Genomic DNA, 24,080 nt, shown 5'->3' with positions numbered 1-24,080 from the left:
TCGGCCCCAGGTGCCACACAATGACGCTTACTCCTGCAAAGTCACTTTACTTTTTCACCACATCCAACAGTTGAGCGACGGAGGCGCTGAATATCGTTGCATATTGCTGCGCGCTGGCATGAATCTTTTGAGAGTTCTCTATCACACGCCGGCCAGTACGGCATACCTGCGCATGCCACGAAGCTATGGCATGAAGCTTCCATCTACACTACGAATACATCACTGACTTTCACAACTTGCCCCGTAGCCATCGACTTGTTACCGCAGATGCCCGTCAAAATTGAGAGTGCACCATCGACATGGCTTGCAGCTCGCATGTCCTGATCGATTTCCGCACCTTGCTCGCCAAACAAGTCGGCTAGCAACACCTCATCGCCTCCCCCATGCGCACCGACGGAATCTGGAATCTCGATATCTTGCGGCTTCTCGAAAAGCTTCCTGAGTGTGATTGATCGCGTCTCGAGTGATCCTTCGAGCGACTGGTCTCCCCCGCTGTTCACGTAGCTGTTCTCGACGACTTCCATCTCTACACGGCCGCCGGTCCCGTTGAACGAGACACGGAAACCTTCCCAGGGTGCGTATGCGGTCAGAGAATAGGTCAGCACCGCGCCATTCTCATATCGCACTAGGAGGTTCATCGTGTCTTCTATACTTATCCCGTCACCGAAGACGCTCTGATCGCGATAGTACGCGTCTTCATGCTCGGCATCGAGGTACATTTTCTTCAACTTGTCATTATTTTCAAGGTGAAGTGCGAATGGATCGCTCTTTGCCACTTCGCTGCCATGGGCTCGTGTGTAAAACTCCTGTACACCTCTCTTTTCGGCATTTTCACGCCCGTAGAAGTTCAGGTTGCCCTGTGCGTACACTGTTTCCGGACGAGAAGCTAGCCAGAAGTTGACGAGGTCGAAATGATGTGTTGATTTATGGACGAGCAGCCCCCCACTGTTGCGCTTGTCGCGGTGCCAGCGACGGAAGTAGTCTGCGCCGTGCGACGTGTTGAGCATCCATTCGAAATGTATGCTTGTCACTTTCCCGATTGCGCCAGAGCGGAGAAGCTCCCACACTTTGGTGTTGTGTGGTGCGTAGCGGTAGTTGAACGTAACGCGCACTTTCTTGCCCGTTCGTTCTACTGCGTCGAAAATCTCGCGACACCGTGGTGCATCGATGGTCATAGGCTTCTCTGTTACGACATTACAGCCCAGTTCTAACGCGCGGACGATATAGATGTTGTGTGTACGATCGATTGTTGTTACGATGACTTCATCTGGCTTGGTTTCCCGGATCATCCGATCGAAATCCGCCGCTTTGAAGGTGGGAACCTTGGCATGACCAAGAGACTCCAGCTGTGTGTTCGCAAAGTCAAGTCGGGTTTGGTTCGTATCGCATAGCGCTACGACAACCGAGGTTTCTTTGTACGTTGTTGCTATCGCGCTGTAGAAGAAGGACGAACGGCCGCCTGTGCCAATCAGCGCATATCTCTTTTGCTTGTTTTCCCCAGCCATATTCGCTAACAAATAATACAAGAGTAGAAGTTGAATCAGAAATAAGACGATTAAAGGCTTCGCTCTCTAGCCGTTTCTTAACAGCTTTGGAAATATTCTATGATGATGCATCGGTGTATCGCTACCCCGGTCACACCCCTCGATATTCGGTACAGTCAATCCCGAACGCTGAACCACATCATCTCACGACGTCGATCTTGCATTCTCCCGTCACTATAGCCGACCGGTGAACCAATGTCTAGAAGAGAGGCCCCACAGCATCCACCCCCGTGGGGAAAGTGAAGCAGAGACGATCATGGCCAGGAATAGAGTTTACCGCGTGAGCTCTGCGGGGAAGCTCACTCCTTGCCTAAAGCTCATGAAAACCTGGTAGTTTTGCGAATGAAGAGGGAATTGCAAGTCCTGATACGTGGAACAACAGAGCTATGAGGGGCTTCTAGCACAAGCAGGAAGCTCGAAATGCACATGGCCATCCAGGGCATCGCTCAATCGATACCTGGATGCGACCGGGATTGGGAGACGCAACCAGTCGGTCTCTGGTATCCGAGCATGGGCTTTTGTCTGATAAGTAGACGATCCGGTCACTTGGTAAGTCATTCGGAGAGCAACCAAGCGTCTTACAGTCTTCGTTCTGCGGCAGCATGGCGACCATGCATTCTGGAGCCCACAAAGAAGATGCCATCACACATATCGAGCACTCTAATCCTACGCCTGCACAGAAAGTCGAGAAGGCAGATGCGGCGGCCAAGTTTCTGGCCAACGCTCATGTCGATGATGCATCATTCTCATATGAAGAAGAGCGCGCTGTTCTCAAGCGCGTAGACTATCGCGTCCTCCCTCTTCTGCTGTAAGTGGTTTCTTATCAACTGCGAACGAGATATGCACTGACTTTGTATGTCTACAACTAGCGGAGCCTACTTCTTCCAGCAACTCGACAAATCCTCTTTGTCTTACGTCTCCATCTTTGGTCTGCAAGCAGACGCCAAACTAGTAGGACGTCAATACTCATGGCTTGGCTCTATTCTATACTTGGCTCAACTAGTCATGCAGCCCCTCGCAGCCTTCCTCTTGGTCAAATTGCCCACGGGAAAAGTTATCGGCACAGCCATCTTCCTCTGGGGTAGCAGTCTAGCTATCATGGCCGCCTGTACAGACTTCAAAAGCCTTCTTGGTCTGCGGTTCGTATTGGGATCTTTCGAGGTAAGTTGCAACTGTACGGAATGCGCGTGGATCCCATACTAACTTCGTATCTTCGTTCTTGTAGGCCATGATCGCACCGGCTTGTGTCGCAACTACAACGATGTGGTGGCGCCGGTCCGAACAGACTCTTCGGACTGGATACTGGAACGCTATGAACGGAGTCACCTTCATTGTTGGCTCACTATTCACCTACGGTCTCGGACACATCAACAGCGAGTCGCTATACAAGTACCAGGTCATCTTTATGTTCTGCGGTCTTCTGACTGTGGTGTATGCATTTGTCGTCCTCGTCCTAATGCCGGATAGCCCGATGAAAGCCAAATATCTGACCGAGCGAGAGAGGTTCATCGCAGTCGAGCGTCTGCGGGCTAACCAGATGGGCATCCAGTCAGGAGAATGGAAGTGGGATCAGGTCTGGGAGACTTTGATTGACCTCAAGACCTGGTGTTGGTTCATTGCCATCATCGCGATATCGTGAGTAATGGCCCTCTGTATTTGGATCTTGTTACTGATGTTCGTTCCGTGCATAGCATAGCAAGTGGCGGTATTTCCACCTTTGGCAACCTCATCATCCGCGACTTCGGCTACACCAACTTCCAATCTATCCTATTCAACATACCCTTCGGTGTCATTCAGATTGTCTGCATCCTGGGTTCCTCATGGGGTGCAACGCGCTGGAGTCGCAAAGGTCTTGCCATCGCCCTCGTCGCCATCCTTCCCATAATCGGCACGATCATGATGTTGACCGTGCCGCGCCAGCACAAGGGCGTTTTACTCTTTGGCTACTACCTTGTATCATGCCTCGCCGCTATTACACCTTTGATATACACTTGGCATGTTCAAAACACCGCCGGTGACACGAAGAAGAAGTGCACGTCGGCTATGGTGTTCATTGGGATGTGTACCGGTAAGTAATATCTGTTCACGGTCTGATGGGAGACGACACTAACTACGTACAACAGGCAACGTCATCGGCCCGCTGCTATACTCGGTGGACGACGCGCCTCTTTACCGGCCAGGCCTTATCGCCAACTTGGTCATGTTCGCACTCGTAGCTATCATCGCGCTCTTGATCCCCGTCTACCTAGCACTGCTGAACAAGAGGCACGCGAAGCGCAGAGAAGAATTGGGCAAGAGCGCAGTCAGGGTTGACGAAAGTATGCTGAAGAAGAAAGAAATGACACAAAAAGGTGTGGAGATGGAGGCACAAGATCAGAGACAGGAGCAAGATAACGGCTTTTCTGACCTAACAGACATGAAAAACGAAGACTTCATCTACGTGTATTAGGACCGGGGAAGGTGGAAAGCGCAAACCATATTGCTGCTACACGTGGGTGGCCAGCACCTACAGGATAGCTAACAACAGAGTTGAAACTACATGTGTACTTAGCGCACCATCATTTCCCGCGCAGCTTAGCGGCCGTCCGAGTGAACGTAGCCAATGCCGATGTTAAGGTTGTGATGAGACCATACCTGCGAGCAACCTCGGAGCTTGCCGTGACAGTGCCGAGCGCCGCTTTAGGGGACATCGGCATCCACAGACGAAGATTACATAAGCCACCCCGGTCTTGGAATCCACTACGGGGTCTGCCTTGGCCCCGTGCAGGAAGCCACGCATCAGGCCACCGATGTTGCACCAACTCCCTGGGTCCATCTCTTCGCGCTTCCCGCTCATCTCGCGACGATCCGATCGCCAACACTTAGAGTTGAACTCCGGTCCCGTCAGCTGAAGTTGCTGAACCAGCTAAACTACGCCGGCCATCGATCTAGCGACAGGAAACCCTTTCCCGGAATGTGCAGCGACGTCTTCCCTGGCACATCTAATGAAGGAATGACCCGCGACGGAAACTCCCTGTAACGTACAACGCAGAATCCCTGTATCGTACAATGCCTTGACATCAGCGAGATCTTGGTGTTTCTTACTCCACGCATTAGTTGAGCTTGTTTGATTAGTAACCTAAGGTCCTTCGAAACTGGCGAACACGGGGCCGCGTCAGAACTCGCCGGTTGCGCATCCGCTCTGCACACAGCTTCTCACATCGCGCATCAGGTGCGAGTCATACCAACCTCGTCAAGCGTAGAAAGCGAGCCGAATCGATTTCCTGAATAAGAAGCCCCGTTGCAATGAGTGCATGGCCACGAGTGCGCTGATCCGCTAAATGAATATGCAGGTTTCCATTCTCGTCAAGAACAAATAGACGACATCGGTCACCTCCGCTATTGGATATATATTACGCTTTCGAAACTGGCACGTGCGACACACATTTAGCAGTAATTTCCATCCGACTAAGCTTTCCCCAGTTCTCATCCTGGAACAGCTGTGGCGCAGCAAGTCGTCTTCTTTCACTTCCCTAAAGAGCTTGCAAACATTGCACGGGAACCCCTCGACGCGCATAAACACTAGGTTTACCCTGGATCTGGACTAGGACCTGCCGTTTCGTAGAAGCAGGTTTCATCATTAAGCGACGTTTTTTCCAACTTGTCGACAGTTCCCTAGAATACCCAACCGAGAATCACGATCCCAAGTTGTATAGAGGTTGCATTGAGACACGCAAAGACAGCGCTGCTTTTACTTGGTCCTCACATGCTTTGATTTGTCGCGCAATTTCAGCATTGCGAAGTGCTGTGTCACTTAAATGCCGACAATCACTTGGAAAACATCAAGAGTGATGTAAACTAATAGCTTCTAGCAAATCGATCGCAGGTATAGCGGTGGACAGCGAAAAAGGGCTTTTCTGTTGCCAGTTCTGCTATTACCGGATAACGGCAAGCCACTGCATCCAGTTGGAAGGAAACCTGGGGTGCATCTGGTCGGTCATTGGACAATGGTCGAGTCCCAATTGGCGGGATCTCAGCATAACTGGCCTATCCGTGCTGTCACAACGGTAGAAACCTCTCCGCTCGAAGGGCGCTAGCCCACTAGGCTGGACTATACAGGCAGCTCGCCCACAGTGGCTGTGTGGCCTAGCTCCGCTCTACGTTTCAAAACGCCGCTTTCCGTACTCAAAATGCTTGAAGTCAACATGAGAACCATACCCGGAGCTTGTAAAGCTTGGTCACATTAGTCGCTCGGTCCGACGCTGGCAAGTGCCGCAAAGCGAATCAACTCATGCCTCTCTACGCGGATATTGAGTGCTAAAGGAACTCAGGATATGCGAAGGCAAGCCTTAGTACTACAGTCGTTCCACGAGTGAACAAGTTGTCACAAAAGTGCACGTTGTCACTAAGATCGGAGATGAAAATCAGCATGAGGAGTTTGCGCTCTAGGTACGGCCGTGGTAGCACGTTCCGCCTCTCTCTGTTCATGCTCGGTGGATTATTGGGCACTGACAACAGATTTGTGTGGCCCTCGGCCTATCACTCACCGCAGTATGGGTCCAGGATGTGCAACTTCTGGCATGCTACCCACGACCCTTCTCCTGAAACTCGTATCTCTGAGATCAACACTTCATCTTACGATGACCCTGTCAGCTATAGGGCGCAACTGTCAAGATGATTCGATGCTATAGTATGTGCGAGACTAGCGTTGGGGCGGTGTCTCTAGGACTACTCGGTGCTCAGAGTAACTTTGACACAGGGGCGCTTACTCGAAGCAGAGGGTGGAAGGTCGACCTATCTCTCATGCATAAGGACTTTGTTCCTGCTCATTGAAGCTAGCATCTCGACAGCATGAACAAGATGTTCCTCCGCCAGATTCTCATCCGAATCGTCATCGCCGCCGCGTTGTTGAAGATCTTCAGTATCTTCAGGCGCCAACATGCCTTCCAAGCCTACATCGAGCGCCGCAAGATCACCTTCGACGACTTCCCTGAGTCCTACGCTAAGGCTCTGAACGGTTCCGTAGCGCGCAACGAGCAACCTCTGGAGTCCGACTATACATCTACCTACACCGGATCTAAGATCCCGCGCACGATACATTACATATGGTTTGAGAGAATCTACCCCAACCATGAAGGCTCTAGTGGAGGCCCCTCTATTGGATTCGGGTCGCCGAAACTCTGTCGAGAGCACAACCCCAGCTACGAAATCCGCATGTGGAATGCAACGAGCGCTCGCGAGTTCCTGTCCAACGAGTACGCCTGGTTCCTACCGACATACGATGGTTACCGATACCCTGTCAGTACTCTCCCTGTACGAAATGCAATTGAGACGTATACTGACTTCATCCAACGACGTTTAGATACAAAAGGTTGATGCCTTGAAGTACTTCGCCCTCTACCACTTCGGCGGCGTATACATGGACCTAGACGTCGCATGCCGACGCTCACTAGACCCCTTACTGGACTTCCCAGCCTGGTTCCCAGAAGCATCGCCACTGGGCGTCAACAACGACTTGATGGCATCAGCGGCGAAGCACCCGGTCGTGAAGAAGATGACAGAAGGCCTTGTTACACACAACTGGAATCTACTTTTCCCGTACCTTACAATCTTCTGGACAACTGGACCGCAATTTACGAGCACAATCTTGCAGGAATGGTTTGAAGCATGTCCTGATGGGCAATGTAAACAGTGGAAGGCACGGAATGACCTTGGTAAGTCAGCCACTTTCGTCTTGTGAAGGAGAAAGGTCTCAGTAACTAACCTATCTTGCACAGACCCCACCTCCTTCCTCGTTCTACCGCGAATCTTCTACTCGGAAGAGTACACCTTCTTCGGCCATAAGCCCGGCGGTTCATGGCATGGCTCGGATGTCGCTGTGGTGTTGTGGTTTGTTGACCGCCCATGGGCAATAGCAAGTGTTGCTGCGGCCTTGATTGGAATAGTCGGTGGTATTGCTAGAGTGAGGAGGACAAGGGCTCGCCAGAGAGTGAAGCTCCATAGCCAATTTGTTTAGAGGAAATGAGCTATGCAAATACCATATGTTTTCCATGAAACACCAGCTTCTGGCCTAAGTTCATGACTAGCTGGCGATTGTTCACCACGTGCTGTGAAGTCACGGAGAGCTGTGTCGTGCAAAAGCTTCGTCTGAATCGCCAACGCAACGCGGAGAGCAAGCTTGACAGAGTTCTTTTAAAGCATGATGACCCTCACCATACATCCACCGAGAAGTGCAGTGCAAGATGGAAGTTGAATATGTTATGTTGGCAGTTGCTTCACTCGTATTGTTCTTTACTTGATGTCCTTGCCTTTCTAGGCATTTCACTAGACACAGTTTATCTATGCTCTCACTCTCAGTCCAATCCACAATTTCGCTGCCAGATGCGAAATAATACGCTTTGTATCGACCATGTACCACCCAAACAGTATGCTTTCACTCCAAAAAAGACGATTTTGCTCGATCTTGGAGCCCCAACACCGAGGTGATGCCATTACAAAGAGAATGTGTAGGAATAGTCGTAGTAGTACAGAAGCCAACAACGCCCGCTAACCCGAATAGAATGAAAATGGCCAGGAAATGAGAAATTGCTGCTGTGTTGTATAGACGCTGACGTATGAATTCTGCTTCGACGAAGACATGTTTACTGTGACAGCCGGCTGCCAATCATGGTGCTGAAGCTGTCGCCCGCCGGTCGTGGCTCCTTGCCAGCTCCAAGATAAAACTCGCAGCGGAATTTTAGGCACTCGATTCCGCGGACATCGTGGTACACCTGTATGATGTCACCAGTGTGTAGATGTCCGTAGATAACACGCCCCTTGTCGTCCTTTTGCTTCAAGTGTTTGCCGTTTATGGAGATACCATGTGTGGCGCAAGTCCAGATACCAACGTTCAAATTCTCCAAGCTGGTCCAATCTTTGCCCTGTTGTGACAGGTCATCCACTGTCTCTTGGGTCTGGCCACCTGACGAGTAGAAAAACACTATGAAAGCTGTTTTAGGAACGCGAGTATCTGATTTGTGTTCGTACACGATCGTATTGTTGCTCAAGCGGCCCCAAGAAGTCTTACTCTGATCGATGTTGAGAGTAAGGTTGGGTGCGAAGGAGTCCGGGGTTGCGATGAGCTTACCCAGTCGCCGGGGTGGTGGACGGATATCAAGCTCCGCTGGAACAGAAGGGATTGCTGCCGCCGGAGATGGTACTCTCGCAATGCTTGATCTTGTCGACTGCGCACTTGCGTCCGAAGCTGCTGTTGTGTCCGGATATGCAGATGTTTCGGTGTTGGAATTGCGGCTATTGGACACGAAGTCAAACCCACTCACTCTGGAAGCGTACTCCAGATTATGCGTGTTCGGGTCCATCGGATCGTAATAATAGGAGGCAGTCAAAGGAAGATTGATCTGGCGATTGATAGGTCGTGCTCTCGGAGTTGGCTCACTAATCTGACTGAAGTCCTTGGACGACTGTTCCAAAGAATTGTGTTGAACGACCTCCGGGGTCCTGGGGGTCGCAGGCATAACCGGGCTCTGTGTCCTGGATACGGGTGAGTGCGGCGAGGTCATGTTGAGATCTCGTACCAAAGACTCGGTACCAAGAAGGCTAGGCGAGGAAAAGCCGCGCTCTAGTTGGGCGGGCGCAGTGAAAGGACCCTGAAACTCCGACTGACCAGCGGTGTAACTCGTTTCGCCTGCTCCATCAATTTGGGCAAGGCGGACAGACCCATCTTGCGACAGGGCGTCATGGGCATGAGCGCTCAAGACGCCGGAGCTCTGCAAAGCTGACTGGCCAATTTCGCCGAACAGACGAGGTTGCCTAGGTGTTGGGGCCATTTGAAAGCTCTCCTCGTTTACAAGGTGTGAGGAAGTAAACGACGGCTCAACGCTTGAGTCGCCACGATCACGTACCTGGTTGCGCGGGTACAGGGGATCGGCGCGAACTCGCTTTGGCTGACGCTCGTTGACAAAGCCCATGAGCTCTTCATCGGACAGAATGCCTCCGTCTTCATCTGACTCCGGAATCTCTTCCTCCTGGAGACTGAGCTGCGACAGCTGCTGCTCGGCCTCCTCAGGCTCGTCTTCTTCCGCAATGGACTGAAGAGTCGGGTCGGCGAGAAGTTCCGCGCCATCTTTAAGCCAAGGATGGTTGAGACAGTCGCGATCGGTTGGACGCTCTGCAGGGTCGGTTCGCAGCATACCAGTAAGAAGATCGATACAAGCAGGGGACACACCAGCCTTGCGTAGCGGTGTCGGGTCGAGGGGCGTTTTCATGATATTGTTGAACATGGCTTCGCCGGTAGCATCAGCGATACCCCTAAACGGAGGTTCGCCGCATAGCGCATACCATAGGACACCACCAAAGGACCATATGTCCACAGAAGAGCTATAAGAGTGGTACGTCTTGGCACCACGTCGACGTTTGGTTCCCTTTGATTGACCGTTGAAGTCGGGGAACACTTCTGGGGCGCAGTACAACAGGGTTCCGCAGAAAGTCTTGAGGAAGGTTTCTTCGTGCTTGACAACTTTTGAAAGTCCGAAATCGGACAGCTTGACCGTGAAAGGATCCAGATCGGAGATGAGAATGTTGTCGGGCTTGATGTCGCGATGTGTGATCTTGGCTCGGTGCAGATAACTAAGCGCGCTTAGGATCTGCTGAGCCATTGACCTCGCAACATCCTCCTCCATGGATCCATGATTGTTAAGATAGCCTTGTAGATCTCCTTGCCGCACGAACTCCATGATGATGTAGAGATAATCGCCCTGGTCGTGGTACTCTGTGAACTGGACGATATTTGGGTGACGCAGGTCTTGCATAATTTTCATCTCGTTGTCGATCTTTTTATCTAGCATTCCGTTTTTCATGAATCGGCGCTTTTCCAGCTCTTTAGCTGCGAGAAGTTTTCCAGTCATCTTTTCAGCGAGTTGGTAAACGGTCGCAAAGGCGCCCTTGCCGATCTGCCCTGGGAAGAGTTAGCAGCTATTGGCTGTGTTATTGCAGCAATACGTACCGACGATGTTATAGGTATCACCTCCATCCCACTTCATCGCTGGGCCGCCATATTGCTTGGTGATTCGCTGAATAACCTTGCCCTGTGCGTCCCCAGCGTCTGGAGTGCACTCCGTGATGAAGTTGCGCAGGTTGTCGCGGAAGCGGTCCATGTAATTGACTCTAGACGGTACCCGGACGATGAATTTGATCATCTCTGCATCGTTGGAGTTCTGGATACAGATGATCGATCCCGAGCTCAGCATCCGCATCTTACTAAAGCGTGGATCCTTGCACTTCAGGAGCGCATCGTCGACAATGGTGCCATTGGTGGACATGTCATCGAGCATGAGAAGACCATCCGCATTCAGATATATGCGGAAGTGTTGGTTGCTTATCCTCTTGCCGGAGTCCTGGCCAAAGATAACATCGGCGCTTTGGTGATTGCGTCCAAATATAAATCCGAGCGGCTTGAACTTCAACCTCTTCGCGGATGACATGCGTAGAGCCAGATCTGCACCAGCCCGCGAGCTGGTACCTTGTCGTCCCTCCGGAGCGTTGATGATGAATGTCTCCTGCTCCTCAACGTCGGTGATGGAACTACTCATGGAATCGAGTGAATTGCGGAAGAGCACATGCTCGGGTCGATCTTGCGCTGTCTGCTCGACAATCCGAATGGCTGTAGGAGTAGCTGGGTGGAGAATGACCAAGACATCGGCGATATCACCGTCATTGAGACCCGAGTTGTTCCTGCCTAGTCGACGTGGATCCAGGACCTGCTGAGTTGCAGGCTGTGTCTGCTGAGACGGGTCGGCCTCCATGATTGGTAGCAGACTAACGTTCCGAAGCTTATCGTGCGGCGCTTTGTTGGGAGTGACCCAGGACCAGACGAACGGCGCGCCCGTAGGAGTTGAGAGGGAGGCGACTGAAGATATCGAGCGAGTGACTGGTAGGCAGGTCTCGTGGTTTTATACGCGGCAATTGCGGGGATTCTTTGTACGTGCGATATCGGTCTAGCGCGAGCTGGTGGTAGTTGCGCTTCTAGTAGAGTGAGCGATACCTAGGTAACGTAGGCACGCTGTTGGGCCGTGCGTTTAATGGATGGAAATGGTCGCGTTGAGAGCGTTCTGGTTGGACGTCGGCACAGGTAACAGGTACTCTGGAATGAGCTCGACTCAGAATCTCTGCTACGTACTCCAACTTAATGGGACGTGTGGATGTCTCTTCAACAGTACGAGCAGCTGCGACTCGCGAATGAACGTTTCTTGATGATGCAACTGGGCGGCACCAGTCCTTCGTTATCCTGCCTAAAACAGACTTTTCAGAAGACTGGCTTGATAAACAGCGCTCCTTTACTTGTGTGGCCCCTGTGCTTTCTTTTTCCAGGCCTCAGTCTCCGACACTTGTCAACTCGTGTGGGATGGAACGATCGCAAAAGCGAGTCGGCTCGAACGGTAATGCGATATATATTACAGCGACGCTGTCGCAGAAAGCGCGGGATGTATATGTAGTGAACGCGGCGAGGCAGATGTTTGCCTTGATGGCATGGGCGGATGGACGTGGAGGAGAAGACGATGCGAAGGGTTGCCCTAGAAACAGGCTCTACGGCAATCTGTCAGCATAAAGACGGCCAGGTACACCACGGCTACGCGATTGCAATTGAGACAAAGACAGACCTTGCTAGCAGAACCACGCAGACACCGAACACGAACGTCGGAAGTGAAAGGAAGCAGACCCTCGAGGCGACGCGAGTTGTGAGACTTTGGGTGGCCCGCGCTCACCCCGCTATTGGCTGGACGCCTCCAAGTGGGCCCTGACGGCACCTCCTCCCTCGTGCGTCCAAGGCAGCACTCCGAACAAGGGAAAGATGCAATCCCTCTTTGACGGTTGCGACGCTGCACTACACAAGAAGAAGCCCTAACTTGTGATCTGTATAGACGACACTGCTTCTGAAACGATTGGAAGTCTTTACACGGGTGCTGTTGGGATGCTGTGAGGCGGGAACATCAAGATCACGTGTTTACGCGATCTCGTGTTTTTTCGCGTCGTCGGCAACGTCATCCTTGGGTTGACCCTTACTAAGTGGGCCCATAATCTGACAGGGGCACAGTGGCTATCGCCTGCATCTATTGGAATCATCGTGTGTAACTAGTTTGCGATGTTCGTGAACGCATCCGCAGACACTTCTAAGCTTCGCGCTCGAGCTTAAAGTCTTCTCGCACGGCACTTTTGGGCATGTACATTGGGGGTTTGGAAGTCGGAAACAGTAGTTTGCAACAAAATCTCGATGTCATGCCGTACGTCAAATCTTTATGTGCAGTTGCATTTCGGAGACCACAATTGCTGTCCAGAGTTCTGGCTTTTACAACGTTGATACTAACTATATTCTCCCATTAACAATCGCGTAGCTTTATTCAGATTATCACACGAGCGTTATGTCTTCCCAATCATCTAACGCAAGACCTTCTCCCTCGCCATCCATCCATCCTTGCAAGTAACAATCACCGATGATCTCGTATTTTGGTCCTGGAATCGCGTCATCTGCATCATCACGCCGACGTAAGACGAATGGCGTCTTTCCACCTGTCAAGAGGAATACTTCGTCGCCTTTAACCGTCCCCGCCGGGCCTAATCCGAAAACTTGTTTGCCAGTGACAGGGCTCGACCTCAAGGAATTCTCGCCAATAATGAGGCGCCGCGAGAGCGTTGCTATGCTTATCGAGTTGTCAATATCTGGGATGAGACCTCTTCTCTGAGTAAGGTTTAAATGTATGTCGGGTCCGAATGTGATTTGAAGTATCTGCCGGACTTCGATGAAGAGATCTTTCCATGGAGCATGAGGTCGTGGCCGATATCGATCAAAGTAGTCAAGAGGATTGTATCTTAGTCCGGTGTCAGAATAGAGGAGAAGCTCGTATAATCGAGCGATTAAGCTAACCCCATCCAAGGTGTTATTGTCGAGACCAATAGGGAAGTACTCGTCTCGGTCATTTAACGGGTCAAGCACGTGTGGAACCGGGTAATTTGGCCACAACAACATGAATTGCCTCCACAGGTGCGTAGGCGTTGACGTGTCATCGATAAAGTCTGTGTCGTCTGCCTTTCCATGCGGCGACATTTTTGAATATGCTGCCCAACTCTCGAAAGTGCTTGCATCGTAAGCTTCTACGGGGCGTACACAATATTGTAGCCCAGAATGAATGGGGCATATTACACCTGCGCAAATGAGTTTCACAAAGAGCTCATCTACTGGCTTTTTGGCCGGAAATTTACCCTTGGCTAACGACGCTGTATTCCACAGTGACAACCATTGAAGGAGTGTCTGCCGGGTATAAGCCGCATCGTCCCCCAGCATGGTCTCTCCCAGTACTCTCACAGTCGTTATCCTCGCAGCCCGTAGTTTCAGGGCAGACTCTGTGATTGACCTGACTGTCAAGGGTGTAGCCTTCTCTCGATTGGCGTTGTATAGAAGGATAGCTTGCGTACGTGCAGCGTACGTGTGCCCCCCTGGCGCTCCCCAATCCGGAACCCACGAAGGCAAATCGTTTCTGAACTTTCGCCCGAGCTCTGTGCTGAACATTGAGAGTGATTCCGTCGTGTAGATAGACTCGAGCGCTGCTTTACAAAAAACGCTTTTTTCGCTTAGCGAATAGTCTGGTGTCAATGGTGTCCTGCCTGGAGGAGTCCAAGCCATGCTGAGGAGAGCATACACTTTGTCTCTGGGATCAGACGCTTTACGGTCGCGGAACTGGGTCAACAAGCTCAACAACCCAAGCGATGTTAGGTTGGGGCAGATCGACAGAGATTGTGTGCTCCATCGAAGACTGTCAATACCCATGATCTTCTTGCAGCTATCAGCCACAAACTTTTGCTGATCCGGCGGCAGATGTTGGACAAATTCCTTGCAGCAACGGGCGCTATGTCGATCATAGCTGACTGCGCCTTGGGCAAACATGTTCCAGGATGCAGATATTGTCCCGTATGTAATAACAACACGAGGAGGTGTTGTAACTTCTTGTATCACCCAAATACGAGTCCACCAGGGTGTGAATGGCGCATGCGTAAACTTCCTCAAGGCTTCGAATAGCTGCAATCGATATTGCGCCTGATCTTGCTGCGAAATTATTTTCGATAAATCTGCGCCATAACCGAAGACCGTGTGGAGATGTTTGCCTGAAATTATGTCATGGAAGAGTGAGAAAACCTCGTAGACACCTGGTTTACGGCTTGCCATGTTCCTGCGATACTGGGTGGCAGACCTCTTTTCAAAATGCTGGACGGGTGGTGGTTCAGTCAAAGAGGGATCGGTAGCGTCTCCAAGATATACTATGCATTCCTCACATTTCTTATAGATGAGGCCCATCAACTGAACTTGATGAGTTCTCTCTTCGCCATCTTTCTGATTGATGCATCTAGCCGCCGGTAGGTCAGATACATATCTGCGACAAATCCAAATGTCATACGTACAGCGCATCGATCCATAGGTCCAACCCGTCCTTGTACGCTTCCCGCAAGTGCCTTAGTGCGCCCTCAAGATTCACCGTGACAGGGTAAATACGTCCATCGAGTTGAATTGATCGTGTCACATGTTGCGAGCCCCATACGTAAGACAATGCCCGATATTTTGCGACTTCGATATTGGCGCTCGACAGTTCGCAACGAATCTGCTCAGTCCACCTGCCAGGCAACAGTCTCACGACTCTGATGTGATTCTCTTGGAGTGGAAGGCCGGGATATATCGCCGCATCTTTATTGCGCGCGCCATCGGGAGAGAGGAACATGTTCCAATGGAACAATTCGATGATTGCGATGATGAAGGAAGGAGCGCTCTAAGCTAATCATGATTTCATATGCGCAATGCTCGCGGCTATAGGGCGTGGCAGCAAGCTGACCGGTCAGGAACACTGCCACGGCTGCGCATACTACCCCGCGTCGAATCGGAGACGCCTCATGTTCATCGAGAACAAGTAGATGTGATTCCCAACTGAGCAGAGACCGCGCAGGTAGCCTTCATATGGGGGGTCGAACAGATGACGGCATATCGAGCCTGGTATGCTCTAGCCATTGTTGATACCAGAACTCAAACGCTTACCCTTGCAGAGGAGACCTTGTTCGAATGCCAAAGAGAAGCGGCTGTGATGCGTGAAACATGGTTCGATGGGGAAAGCGCGCTCGTGTGTCCCTCATGGGTTTTGCCAAACGCGGTCTAGCCCCGCGGAAGTGACATCTGGCCGCAACCAAGAACTCCGCGACCAGCTTCACGGCGCATGCCTTTATTCTATTCCTTTCCCAGATCCTAGGGCCTCTTGTCGTAATGAGGGGCATTTGGGCACTTCCGGCGGTTTTGCGCATTGCGCTGGCGAACCAGCATGCGTTCAGCGTGTTCGACGATCTGCTCGCTTTCCCACAGGTATGACGCGCCACGCACTCCGACAGCAGCAACATCTGCTAACGCCACACCCAGTATGAGGTTTTGTGGCCTGACACTTTCGTTACCGAAAACGATGCGACGTTTCTGCTCTCCCACGGATCACCCAGCTCGAGCTCTGCAACACCCGGCTCGCAAGAGACACAGGAACTCTCGAAGCGCGATAAGCCGGCGGCGAATATACCACCCGTAGACGATGCGCTCGAACAGACATACGAAGCAGTCGTGCTGCACGGACAGCGCTACCTATGCAGCATACCCATAATACCAGAAGAGGTACCGCAGAATGACACAACATCGGCCGAGGAAGCCAAAGCCGAGGAAGAGAAGGAGCTCATACGCGCAGCAGACCGCGGGTGGGAGCTACTCGAAGGCATGAAGGGCAACTGCATCTACTATGTGAGCGGCTGGTGGAGCTACAGCTTCTGCTACAAGGACGAAGTCAAGCAGTTCCACCAGCTCCCACAAAGTCGAGGTGTTCCCCATTACCCACCTGTGGAGGACACGAGCGTACACAGCTTCGTATTGGGGAGGTACCCGAAGGAGGAGAAGAGCAAGAAAGCGGACGCGCGCAAGACACTAGGCAACGAAGAGGGCAGCAAGGAGGCTTTTGATGATGAGGACAAAACGACCGACGATGACGAGAAGGGCCTGGAGATCTCAAGACTAGAAACCAAGGGGTCTAGCAGATACATGGTACAGCGGCTGTCGGATGGTACTGAGTGCGACTTGACAGGCAAGCCGCGCAAGATCGATGTACAGGTATGTCCTGGCAGCGCCATTGTCTTCCCACACAGTATTGACATCTCTTCCAGTTCCACTGCAACCCACAATCTGCCGACCGAATCGCCATGATCAAAGAAACAAGCACCTGCTCCTACCTCATGATTGTCGACACGCCCCGCCTCTGCCACGACGTTGCCTTCACCCCACCACAAGAGAACCTCGCACATCCTATAACCTGTGAACCCGTCATTCCAGAGTCTGAAGTGGACGCATGGACAGAAGCACAGCTATCCGCCAAGCTGGCCGCGGCCGAACGTCTCATCGCTGCCCACAACGCTGCCGACGACGCCAACACGAACCCGCTCCGCGATCTCGCCGACGGCCTCGAGGGCTCTACCAAGCGCATTGTCATTGGCGGCATTGAAGTCGGCGCAAAGTCGTTTGTGGGAAGCGAAGGCAAGGTGATTGAGAAATCCGTCGTTGTCGGCGGAGGCAAGGAGACATTTATCGGCACCGTAGCGAGTAGCGACGGCAAGCAGATGTCCAAGGAGGAGATGAAGAAGCTCAACATTGCCGATCCCAAGGATGTCGAGACTTTGAAAGCCAACTTGAGGAAGCTGGCTGGCAAGAAGGGATGGAAGCTGGACCTTGTAGATACACCAAGAGGCAGGGAGTTTAGAGGTATCATCGATACCGAAGATCAGGATTCTGAGAAGACGAAGAAGAAGTCGACGAAGAACAAAGATGGCGATAGTGCGGGGATGGGCAAGGAGAAGGAACATGAGGTTGAACAGGGCGATGAGGATGAAGAGATGCAGGAGGGGAGTGAGGAGGTGTACAAGGATGAGCTTTGAAGTGCTTATGGTATAGTCATGACACTTTATTACGACTATTATGATTATGGCCTACATGTTGGTACAACTGGGATAAGAGTTCGTGCAGATCCTTTTTGAAATCTTTCTCAACGCTGACAGAGAGTGTCTGATAAACCTCTTCGGCCAGCTAGGCGTGTGCTCCCTGCTGATTGACAGCACAATGTCGGTGCTACTTTGGCCCACAACCCCAGGGTTTATCTTTGTCAGGACAACCATTTTCTATGTAGTTAGCAGTGAGCATGCCTTGTTCATTCGCCGCGCCCACGTGGAGGGGAACGCTTCCGCATCCTAAGAACCATTAGCCTCGATTTCACAACAGCGACAGAAGAGTCCAACTTACGTCCACATCCAAAATCTTTGAGTCGCTGGACCAACATTTTGACATCCCTGATGGCGATTGGTCTGTGTAAATTGTGGGCGATGATGCAATTGGCCGCATAACTGGTCTTTGTACAATGCGCGCACACAATCCCCTCGTTGTTCTTGTATTCCCAGTCGTCGTCTGCGAATAGTGCTCTCAGTAAAAGCATACTTGATGGGGAGGGAGCTGAACGTGTGTTGCATGTACTTACCCATCAGTGCTAATGTCTCCTGAATCTGCCTGAGGCTCCCCTTGCAGATACGACATAGACTGCTACCTTTGCAATTGATACCCCAAGGGGCCTTAAGGGTATGTACGTTCTCGGATGTTCCGGGAGGAAGAAATGTATCGATGGGATCGTCGGCGTCGATAGTCTGGTCGGCAGGAAGGTCGGTATCGATAGTTTGGTCGACAGGAACATCTTCGTCAGCAGTCTCGTCGGCTGTAACGCTGGAAGCAACCTCATCGCGGGCAGCCTTGCGCTTGTAATCGCAGACACCCTCTTTGCAGCCAGACGTGACGTAGTTGACCGTGATCTCGCCAGTGTTAACGTCGTTTCCCGGCTTAGTAGGGCAGCTGCCACATCCTGGCAACGAGTCAGTATCGGAAGGTAGCGTAGCCAAGGTACACTTACTACCGCATTTGTGATTGACTAGGTCATTGATCTTGCTCTTGATCAGGCTGCCATTGACCTTCTCGTCCGACTTGAGCTTCTGTGGGAAGGCACAGAGGCCGTCGCACTTGTCGGGGTTGGAACATCCACTGCAAAGATTACAAGCGATCTGGTCGCCGTTGCCCCACTCTTCTTTGTCGTCTAGATGAAGATCGTTAGCACAGCTCAGTGCGGCGAACCTTTTTTGTAGAACATACCAATAGTATCAATGTATGACTTGATCTTCGAGAGGCTAATGTCGCAAGTCGACAGCGTGCACATGGCGCTGCCGCGGCAGTTGATTCCGAGAAGTGCATCTCCATCGTTGGGGTCTTGGTCTCGAGGAGTGACGCCGTATACGGAGTTAGGATCTGTAGAAGATTAGTTGAAGGCTTTCGCACAAGTTGGAACTGAGAGTGTACGAGATGGGTGAGCGAAAACAGCCGCCGCCCGGACAAGGACAGTGGCCGTCACGGTTAGAAGCGTGGTCTTCATGTTGATGACTGCTCAAGACTGGTGTAAGTAGAGAGAAAGTCGACGTCCAGCGCTGATTCAACCCAGTGGAGGGATGGAGAAGAGGGAAGGCGGGGGGATGAAACCCGAGAACTATATGCTGCAAGGGGAGCGTGGTGGATCCGAGTGAAGGTGAAGGCAACAAGATCCAGGGTCCAGCAACCACTCGGAGGAAGCTTAGACTGATTTGCGGTGGATAAATGGGCACCGATTGTGTAAAAGCGTGACGTTCACCGTATGCATTGCCGTATCAGACACGATAGTCTGTGCTTCTATTCTCTCAAAGCAAACGCAAGATCATACATGTTTCTTGGCAGCTCTTATTGACGTCGCTCCAAATATCGCAATACACACCAACATACTGAACCCGCACGATTTGAGACCGTACGGCCACCCCTCAGGTCCCACGTCTTCAACTAGTCATAGTCCTATACCACACTGCCAACAAGTGCTGCGACGGTTAATCCGTGTTGCCCTCTCCTTCCTTGAGCAGTCACTCTCTAGCTTTTGACCCACTCTTAAACCCCTAATGACGTTATCTCGAGACGCAAACAAACGACTTGACGGGAAAGACCCTGGAAGGGGAGGAGATCAGGAAAGAGCGAAGAACGATGTAGTGAAACGGTACAATTGAAACTGCTCATCATCATCATCGTACAAGCAGTCTGAAATTTGCAGTATTTCCAGAGATTTGTCCCGACGAACTTATGCTAAGCCTGCTATGTCACCGCATGCACTTTGGGCAAGACGGTGGCGAGGCAGATAGGGACTACACGTATCATAATCTAGACACGATTTCACGCAAAGACGCGAGAAGAACGCATCGTTCATCTAGCCAGACTGAAGCAAAGTTGCGAATGAAGGGATAGAGGAAGCGTGCCCAGGTGCTCGAGTGAAGCACGTGGCAAACGAACTCGTTCGTTCCTTCCCTCAGCTGTTATGACATCATCCTAGCGGCACTAAGCCAAAAACGATCAAATCCAGCTCTACGGAGCCTCAATTTCCCCCCTCCTTCCAATCTAATTCACCATCACAGGCTTCCAAAAGACCGCTTCCGAATTTAGAAGGATCAAATGTCGTACGGACCGAGCCCACGCTTTGGTATGGTGTTCGCATGTCTGGATCGTCCCAGCGATCGTGTCTGTGGGATCCGCACGTGCGCGATACTCGAGAGCATCTCGGGTCTCATCTGAAAGTAACCGGACGCACGCATTGTCAAGACAACCCATTGATGTGGCGCATGTTTGAAGCTGCGACTCTTGCTCGCGAAGAAAGCGCGCCCAAGTGCCGCTGCACGAGGCAGACATTTACCCTCTCACCGGACACCACCTGGGCAGATAGCATCGCGCAACCCAGCGGATCATCAATCCGCGATCTACAACGCACACCTGCATCTCGCGTCCTCTATCCATGAACACATCATCACAGAACGTCAGATGAGCCCGATAGCCGGTTGGTGGTAAGCGAGCATGCTTCGAGAAAGAGGAAGCGGGGCGCAGCACTGGAGGACCTCCTCGTATCTGCACGCCGTCTAGGAAGGAACGAGCGTGCATGTCTCAGCCTCACTTTGTGCCCCAGGCAGGCAGAACGGAGGAAAACAGGCAGAGAGGTAGATTGACATGACACGTTGATCGTTTTGCCTACTTTTGCCTTGTTTTCGACTCGTAGGTTGTGAGGGGGTGGGGAGGTGTTCGTCGCGTTGACGAACATCACCATCACGAACGCAGATAGTATAGCAAGCCGCATCATACTCACACCTAAGCAACACCGTCTACGTAGATCAAGACCGAAACCAAACAATTCCGCCCCCGCTATCACGCGAAATCGCCATTGTACATTCACGAATACTGTCATAGCCCCAGCTTACCGATCGCTCCCCCTGTCCACTTTCTCAATTTCCCGCTCTCTGATCCTAGCCACCAGTCATCCACCCCCACGTGAGGGAACTAGGCTCGCACTGCAGGGCAAGCGCGTGTCCGGTGAAGCGGTCCCTTGAAGTTCCTGGATTACTCTTCATTCCCGGATCGGTAGGCGTTGGGAATGCTTCTATGCCTATGGTCGTGTCGTCGGGGTTGTCTTGTCTTGGGGCAAAAGGGGTGCAGAATCGCTGCTATGGGTGTGCGTTGCGGCCTAAACCTCGTCGGTGTGTTGGGGCTGTGAGTATGCGAGAGGGAGGAGTTGTGGCTGGGGGCTGTTGAGTAGGTTGTCGGACATGTCAAGATGGGAAGTGAGTAGAGAAGAGTCAGCATGGGTATCGCGACAAGGAGGTATTGAGGTGGCAAGACGGAAACTGAAAGTAGACTGTTCAAAGATGACGCGCTTTTGATACTCTACTACGGAAATCGTGAACGGCCGTAAAACAATGCTATGTGCTTGACGTATCCCCAAACGCCCAAACGGGTATCAACTATAACGACAGTCGTAGAATGCTGTGAACTTAGTATCCGAAACCTAATCCTTGCCATGTATGAAGAATAAGTCCTTTTTGACAGTTCACAGTGGTTCAGTCTTCTTCTGAGTCCACTTCGCTGTCCGTTTCAGCACTTCTGCGCGGCTTGCCATCGCCAATCTTCCATCCTGCACCTTCTCTCGCAATGAGTCCTTCCTCAAGAAGATAGCGCTCAAGCCTTTGATCCCTGTGCCACGTAGCAGGGTCGAGCATATCCACGCGACTCTTGTAATCCTTCTCGAAGTGACGTCCAACATGCTCCATGCGCTCCTCCCAGGATGTAATACCATGGAAGGATCGCTCGCAGAACAGGCAGCTCGAATGTTGTGGCGCATCTCGTAACTGTAGGTTGCAGCGCACTTGGTGTTCCGAGAGATTCTCTTCGCAGACTGGGTAATCTTTCTGGGTGCGGCAGGACTTGTCTTTCGGAGCAGCGTGCATGCGGCGGAGATGCTGAGTGAATAGATCTTTGCGATTGAAGTCGTTATGGTATAATGTCTGTGGGTCGTTGGAATCGATAGATGGGGTACATAGATCGCATCGCCAGTAGCCGAGCTTGATGTGCTGCGTGCTGACGTGCCTCTTCCACTCGTTCTTGGAAGAGAAGTTGGACGTGCAGCCATAGCCGGCAAGTGGACATGGGAAAGCTCGACGATCTTCAGCCTGAATGCTCGAATCTGTGATCGCTTTCTGTGTCTTGGAGGACCGACGAGATTTCTTCTCTGATCTGACAGATTCCGTGGGACTTGGAGCATGAGAGTCTCTACGGATCGGCTTGCGGCGCTTCGATGTGCGACCCGAGCTACCGCTTGACGTTGTAGACCTTCTCCGCTTAGACCTTGTCGGACTGTAGTCGGAGTCCGAAGCGGGTTCCTCAGGGAAGTCAACGGGCTCTACAGACTGGGCGTCTCGTACCGAGTGTCCGATACCAGAGTCTGCGTACCTCGTATAATCCGGAGTAGCTTCTTCTTTGACTTCACTGTGATGACGATCAGGGGTAGCTTCTTGTTTCATGACAACATCCTCCACATCTTCAGCCACTGCTTCCGGTACCGGAGGCTCGTACTCTAGCTCGCGAAGGCTGATGTTACGCTCTTCGGCGTGAGATTCGCAGGCGAACGCTCCGCCTTGAAGATACTCAGCTGCCGGGTATGAAACCGGAAGATGAGAGTAGTCCATCGGGCTTCCATATGGGATGCTATGGCACATGTATGGTGACCGAAGCTCGTCCTGGGTGTTTTGACTAGTGTTTCCAGAAGAAGTACGATCCGGTGATGCGTTGCGAAAGCAGTCTGCCGGAGGCCAGTGTTGCTCATATTGCTTCTCGTATCGACCGTCTGGGAACGGGATCTTTGCGTAAAGCATGCCTGGCGTAAGGGGGCTTTGCTCGTACAGGAAGCGTTGCATTGGCTGCATGCTGACAATGCCATTGTCGAAATCATCCAGGTAGCTCTCTTCTTCTATATGAAAACGCACTGCATGCTCCTTGCATGGTTGCATGTAGTTGGTGTATTCTGTCGCCCAGACGGGATAGCGCGGCTCGTTCATCGTCTCAATTTGTGGCAGGTCTCGGAACTGATGAGCGTCCATGGCTGATGTTCAGTCGTTGCACAGAACCGGGCAGGTGTAGCGATAGCGAGTAAATATCGCACGGCACTTAGAAGCCAAAGAGTATGGGGGAATGCGAGTGCCGTAGAAGTCCGACAGATGCAAGATCTTCTGCTTGTAGAATCTCGCTGAGCAGGCGAAAACAGTCCTTCAAGTAGACGAGTGGTCAAGGTATTTCGATGTCGTAGTTCTGCCGACCAGAAGTAACCCAAGTACAGGGACTGGGAAAGGAGGCAAAAGAGGCGGAGCGTCAAGTGGGGGGTGTGACAGACCAAGGCAGCAAAGCAGAAAAGCTAGTGTCAAGTTGCACTGCCGTAATCTTTCGTACCGTCTTTCTGTCCCTCGATGCCATGCTCTACAGTGTTTTATGGTGTTTGAGCCGCAGAGCCGCATTGTCAGCCACCCAATGAGAGCCCTTGTGCCTTGGCAATATGTACTCCCCTGTTCTCAGCTTGACCGGTGGGCCGCAGTGCACAGTTGTCCAGCCACCACTGCGCTGTACGTGAACTCTAGCACCTACCACCGACGGGTAGGTTCAAGCCCCAGGATTAAGCCCCTAATCAAAAGCAATCTTGCTAGTAATGGGCGGATCGCTACCCCATCGCGATGCGTCCAAGCCAACTTTTGTGCCAGAACTGCTTCCGCGGGCTGCACGTTCGCTAAGCTGTGGGAAGGACGAAGCGAGACCATGTGGACGTGAGCTGTGAGGATGCTAATCGCGGACCCACCAGTTTGAGCGTTGGGGGCCAAAACAAATAAGGAGATGAACGACGAAATGCAAAGACCCAAAGAACGAATCACGTACCTTTGAGTATCGCTGTTTCTGTTAGGAGGCCGGACAGAAAAACCAGTAGTAAGTTGCTGTTGTGCTACCGCACCTGCGCCAGGGACGTGATTGTTCCGACAGCTGCCGCGCAACCGGAACGCTGATGAGAGGCCCAGGTCCCGATCAAGAGCAGAAAGCCG

The 24,080-nt window shown here is 51.9% G+C and overlaps 7 protein-coding genes across 7 annotated transcripts; 3 read left to right on the top strand and 4 right to left on the bottom strand.

Moving 5' to 3' along the window:
- Nucleotides 1-203: 203 nt before the first annotated feature.
- Nucleotides 204-1,505, bottom strand: J4E84_006046 (uncharacterized protein; the record flags this gene model as incomplete). Its single annotated transcript, XM_049388638.1, has 1 exon — nucleotides 204-1,505. The coding sequence occupies one exon, from the start codon at nucleotides 1,503-1,505 to the stop codon at nucleotides 204-206; it is 1,302 nt and encodes a 433-aa protein (XP_049243537.1).
- Nucleotides 1,506-2,146: 641 nt separating this feature from the next.
- On the top strand, nucleotides 2,147-3,993 carry J4E84_006045 (uncharacterized protein; the record flags this gene model as incomplete). Its single annotated transcript, XM_049388637.1, has 5 exons — nucleotides 2,147-2,352; nucleotides 2,414-2,705; nucleotides 2,770-3,179; nucleotides 3,236-3,612; nucleotides 3,668-3,993. 5 exons carry the CDS (start codon nucleotides 2,147-2,149, stop codon nucleotides 3,991-3,993), a joined length of 1,611 nt encoding a protein of 536 aa, XP_049243536.1.
- A 2,381-nt stretch (nucleotides 3,994-6,374) lies between these two features.
- Nucleotides 6,375-7,263, top strand: J4E84_006044 (uncharacterized protein; the record flags this gene model as incomplete). The annotated part of the gene is made up of 2 exons (XM_049388636.1): nucleotides 6,375-6,836; nucleotides 6,886-7,263. 2 exons carry the CDS (start codon nucleotides 6,375-6,377, stop codon nucleotides 7,261-7,263), a joined length of 840 nt encoding a protein of 279 aa, XP_049243535.1.
- Nucleotides 7,264-8,164: 901 nt separating this feature from the next.
- J4E84_006043 (uncharacterized protein) lies at nucleotides 8,165-11,323 on the bottom strand (the record flags this gene model as incomplete). The annotated part of the gene is made up of 2 exons (XM_049388635.1): nucleotides 8,165-10,476; nucleotides 10,525-11,323. The coding sequence occupies 2 exons, from the start codon at nucleotides 11,321-11,323 to the stop codon at nucleotides 8,165-8,167; spliced, it is 3,111 nt and encodes a 1,036-aa protein (XP_049243534.1).
- A 4,493-nt stretch (nucleotides 11,324-15,816) lies between these two features.
- Nucleotides 15,817-17,510, top strand: J4E84_006042 (uncharacterized protein; the record flags this gene model as incomplete). The annotated part of the gene is made up of 3 exons (XM_049388634.1): nucleotides 15,817-15,912; nucleotides 15,967-16,692; nucleotides 16,746-17,510. 3 exons carry the CDS (start codon nucleotides 15,817-15,819, stop codon nucleotides 17,508-17,510), a joined length of 1,587 nt encoding a protein of 528 aa, XP_049243533.1.
- A 331-nt stretch (nucleotides 17,511-17,841) lies between these two features.
- Nucleotides 17,842-18,826, bottom strand: J4E84_006041 (uncharacterized protein; the record flags this gene model as incomplete). The annotated part of the gene is made up of 4 exons (XM_049388633.1): nucleotides 17,842-17,896; nucleotides 18,064-18,478; nucleotides 18,527-18,706; nucleotides 18,763-18,826. 4 exons carry the CDS (start codon nucleotides 18,824-18,826, stop codon nucleotides 17,842-17,844), a joined length of 714 nt encoding a protein of 237 aa, XP_049243532.1.
- Nucleotides 18,827-21,560: 2,734 nt separating this feature from the next.
- Nucleotides 21,561-23,096, bottom strand: J4E84_006040 (uncharacterized protein; the record flags this gene model as incomplete). Its single annotated transcript, XM_049388632.1, has 1 exon — nucleotides 21,561-23,096. One exon carries the CDS (start codon nucleotides 23,094-23,096, stop codon nucleotides 21,561-21,563), a length of 1,536 nt encoding a protein of 511 aa, XP_049243531.1.
- Nucleotides 23,097-24,080: the final 984 nt, after the last annotated feature.

This window comes from Alternaria hordeiaustralica (genome assembly GCF_023758085.1).
Source record: "Alternaria hordeiaustralica strain BMP 2776 chromosome Unknown scaffold_11, whole genome shotgun sequence".
In the NCBI taxonomy this organism is placed as follows: domain Eukaryota; kingdom Fungi; phylum Ascomycota; class Dothideomycetes; order Pleosporales; family Pleosporaceae; genus Alternaria; species Alternaria hordeiaustralica.
Note: the sequence above shows the minus strand (reverse complement) of the source record. Positions and strands in the feature narration are given on the sequence as shown.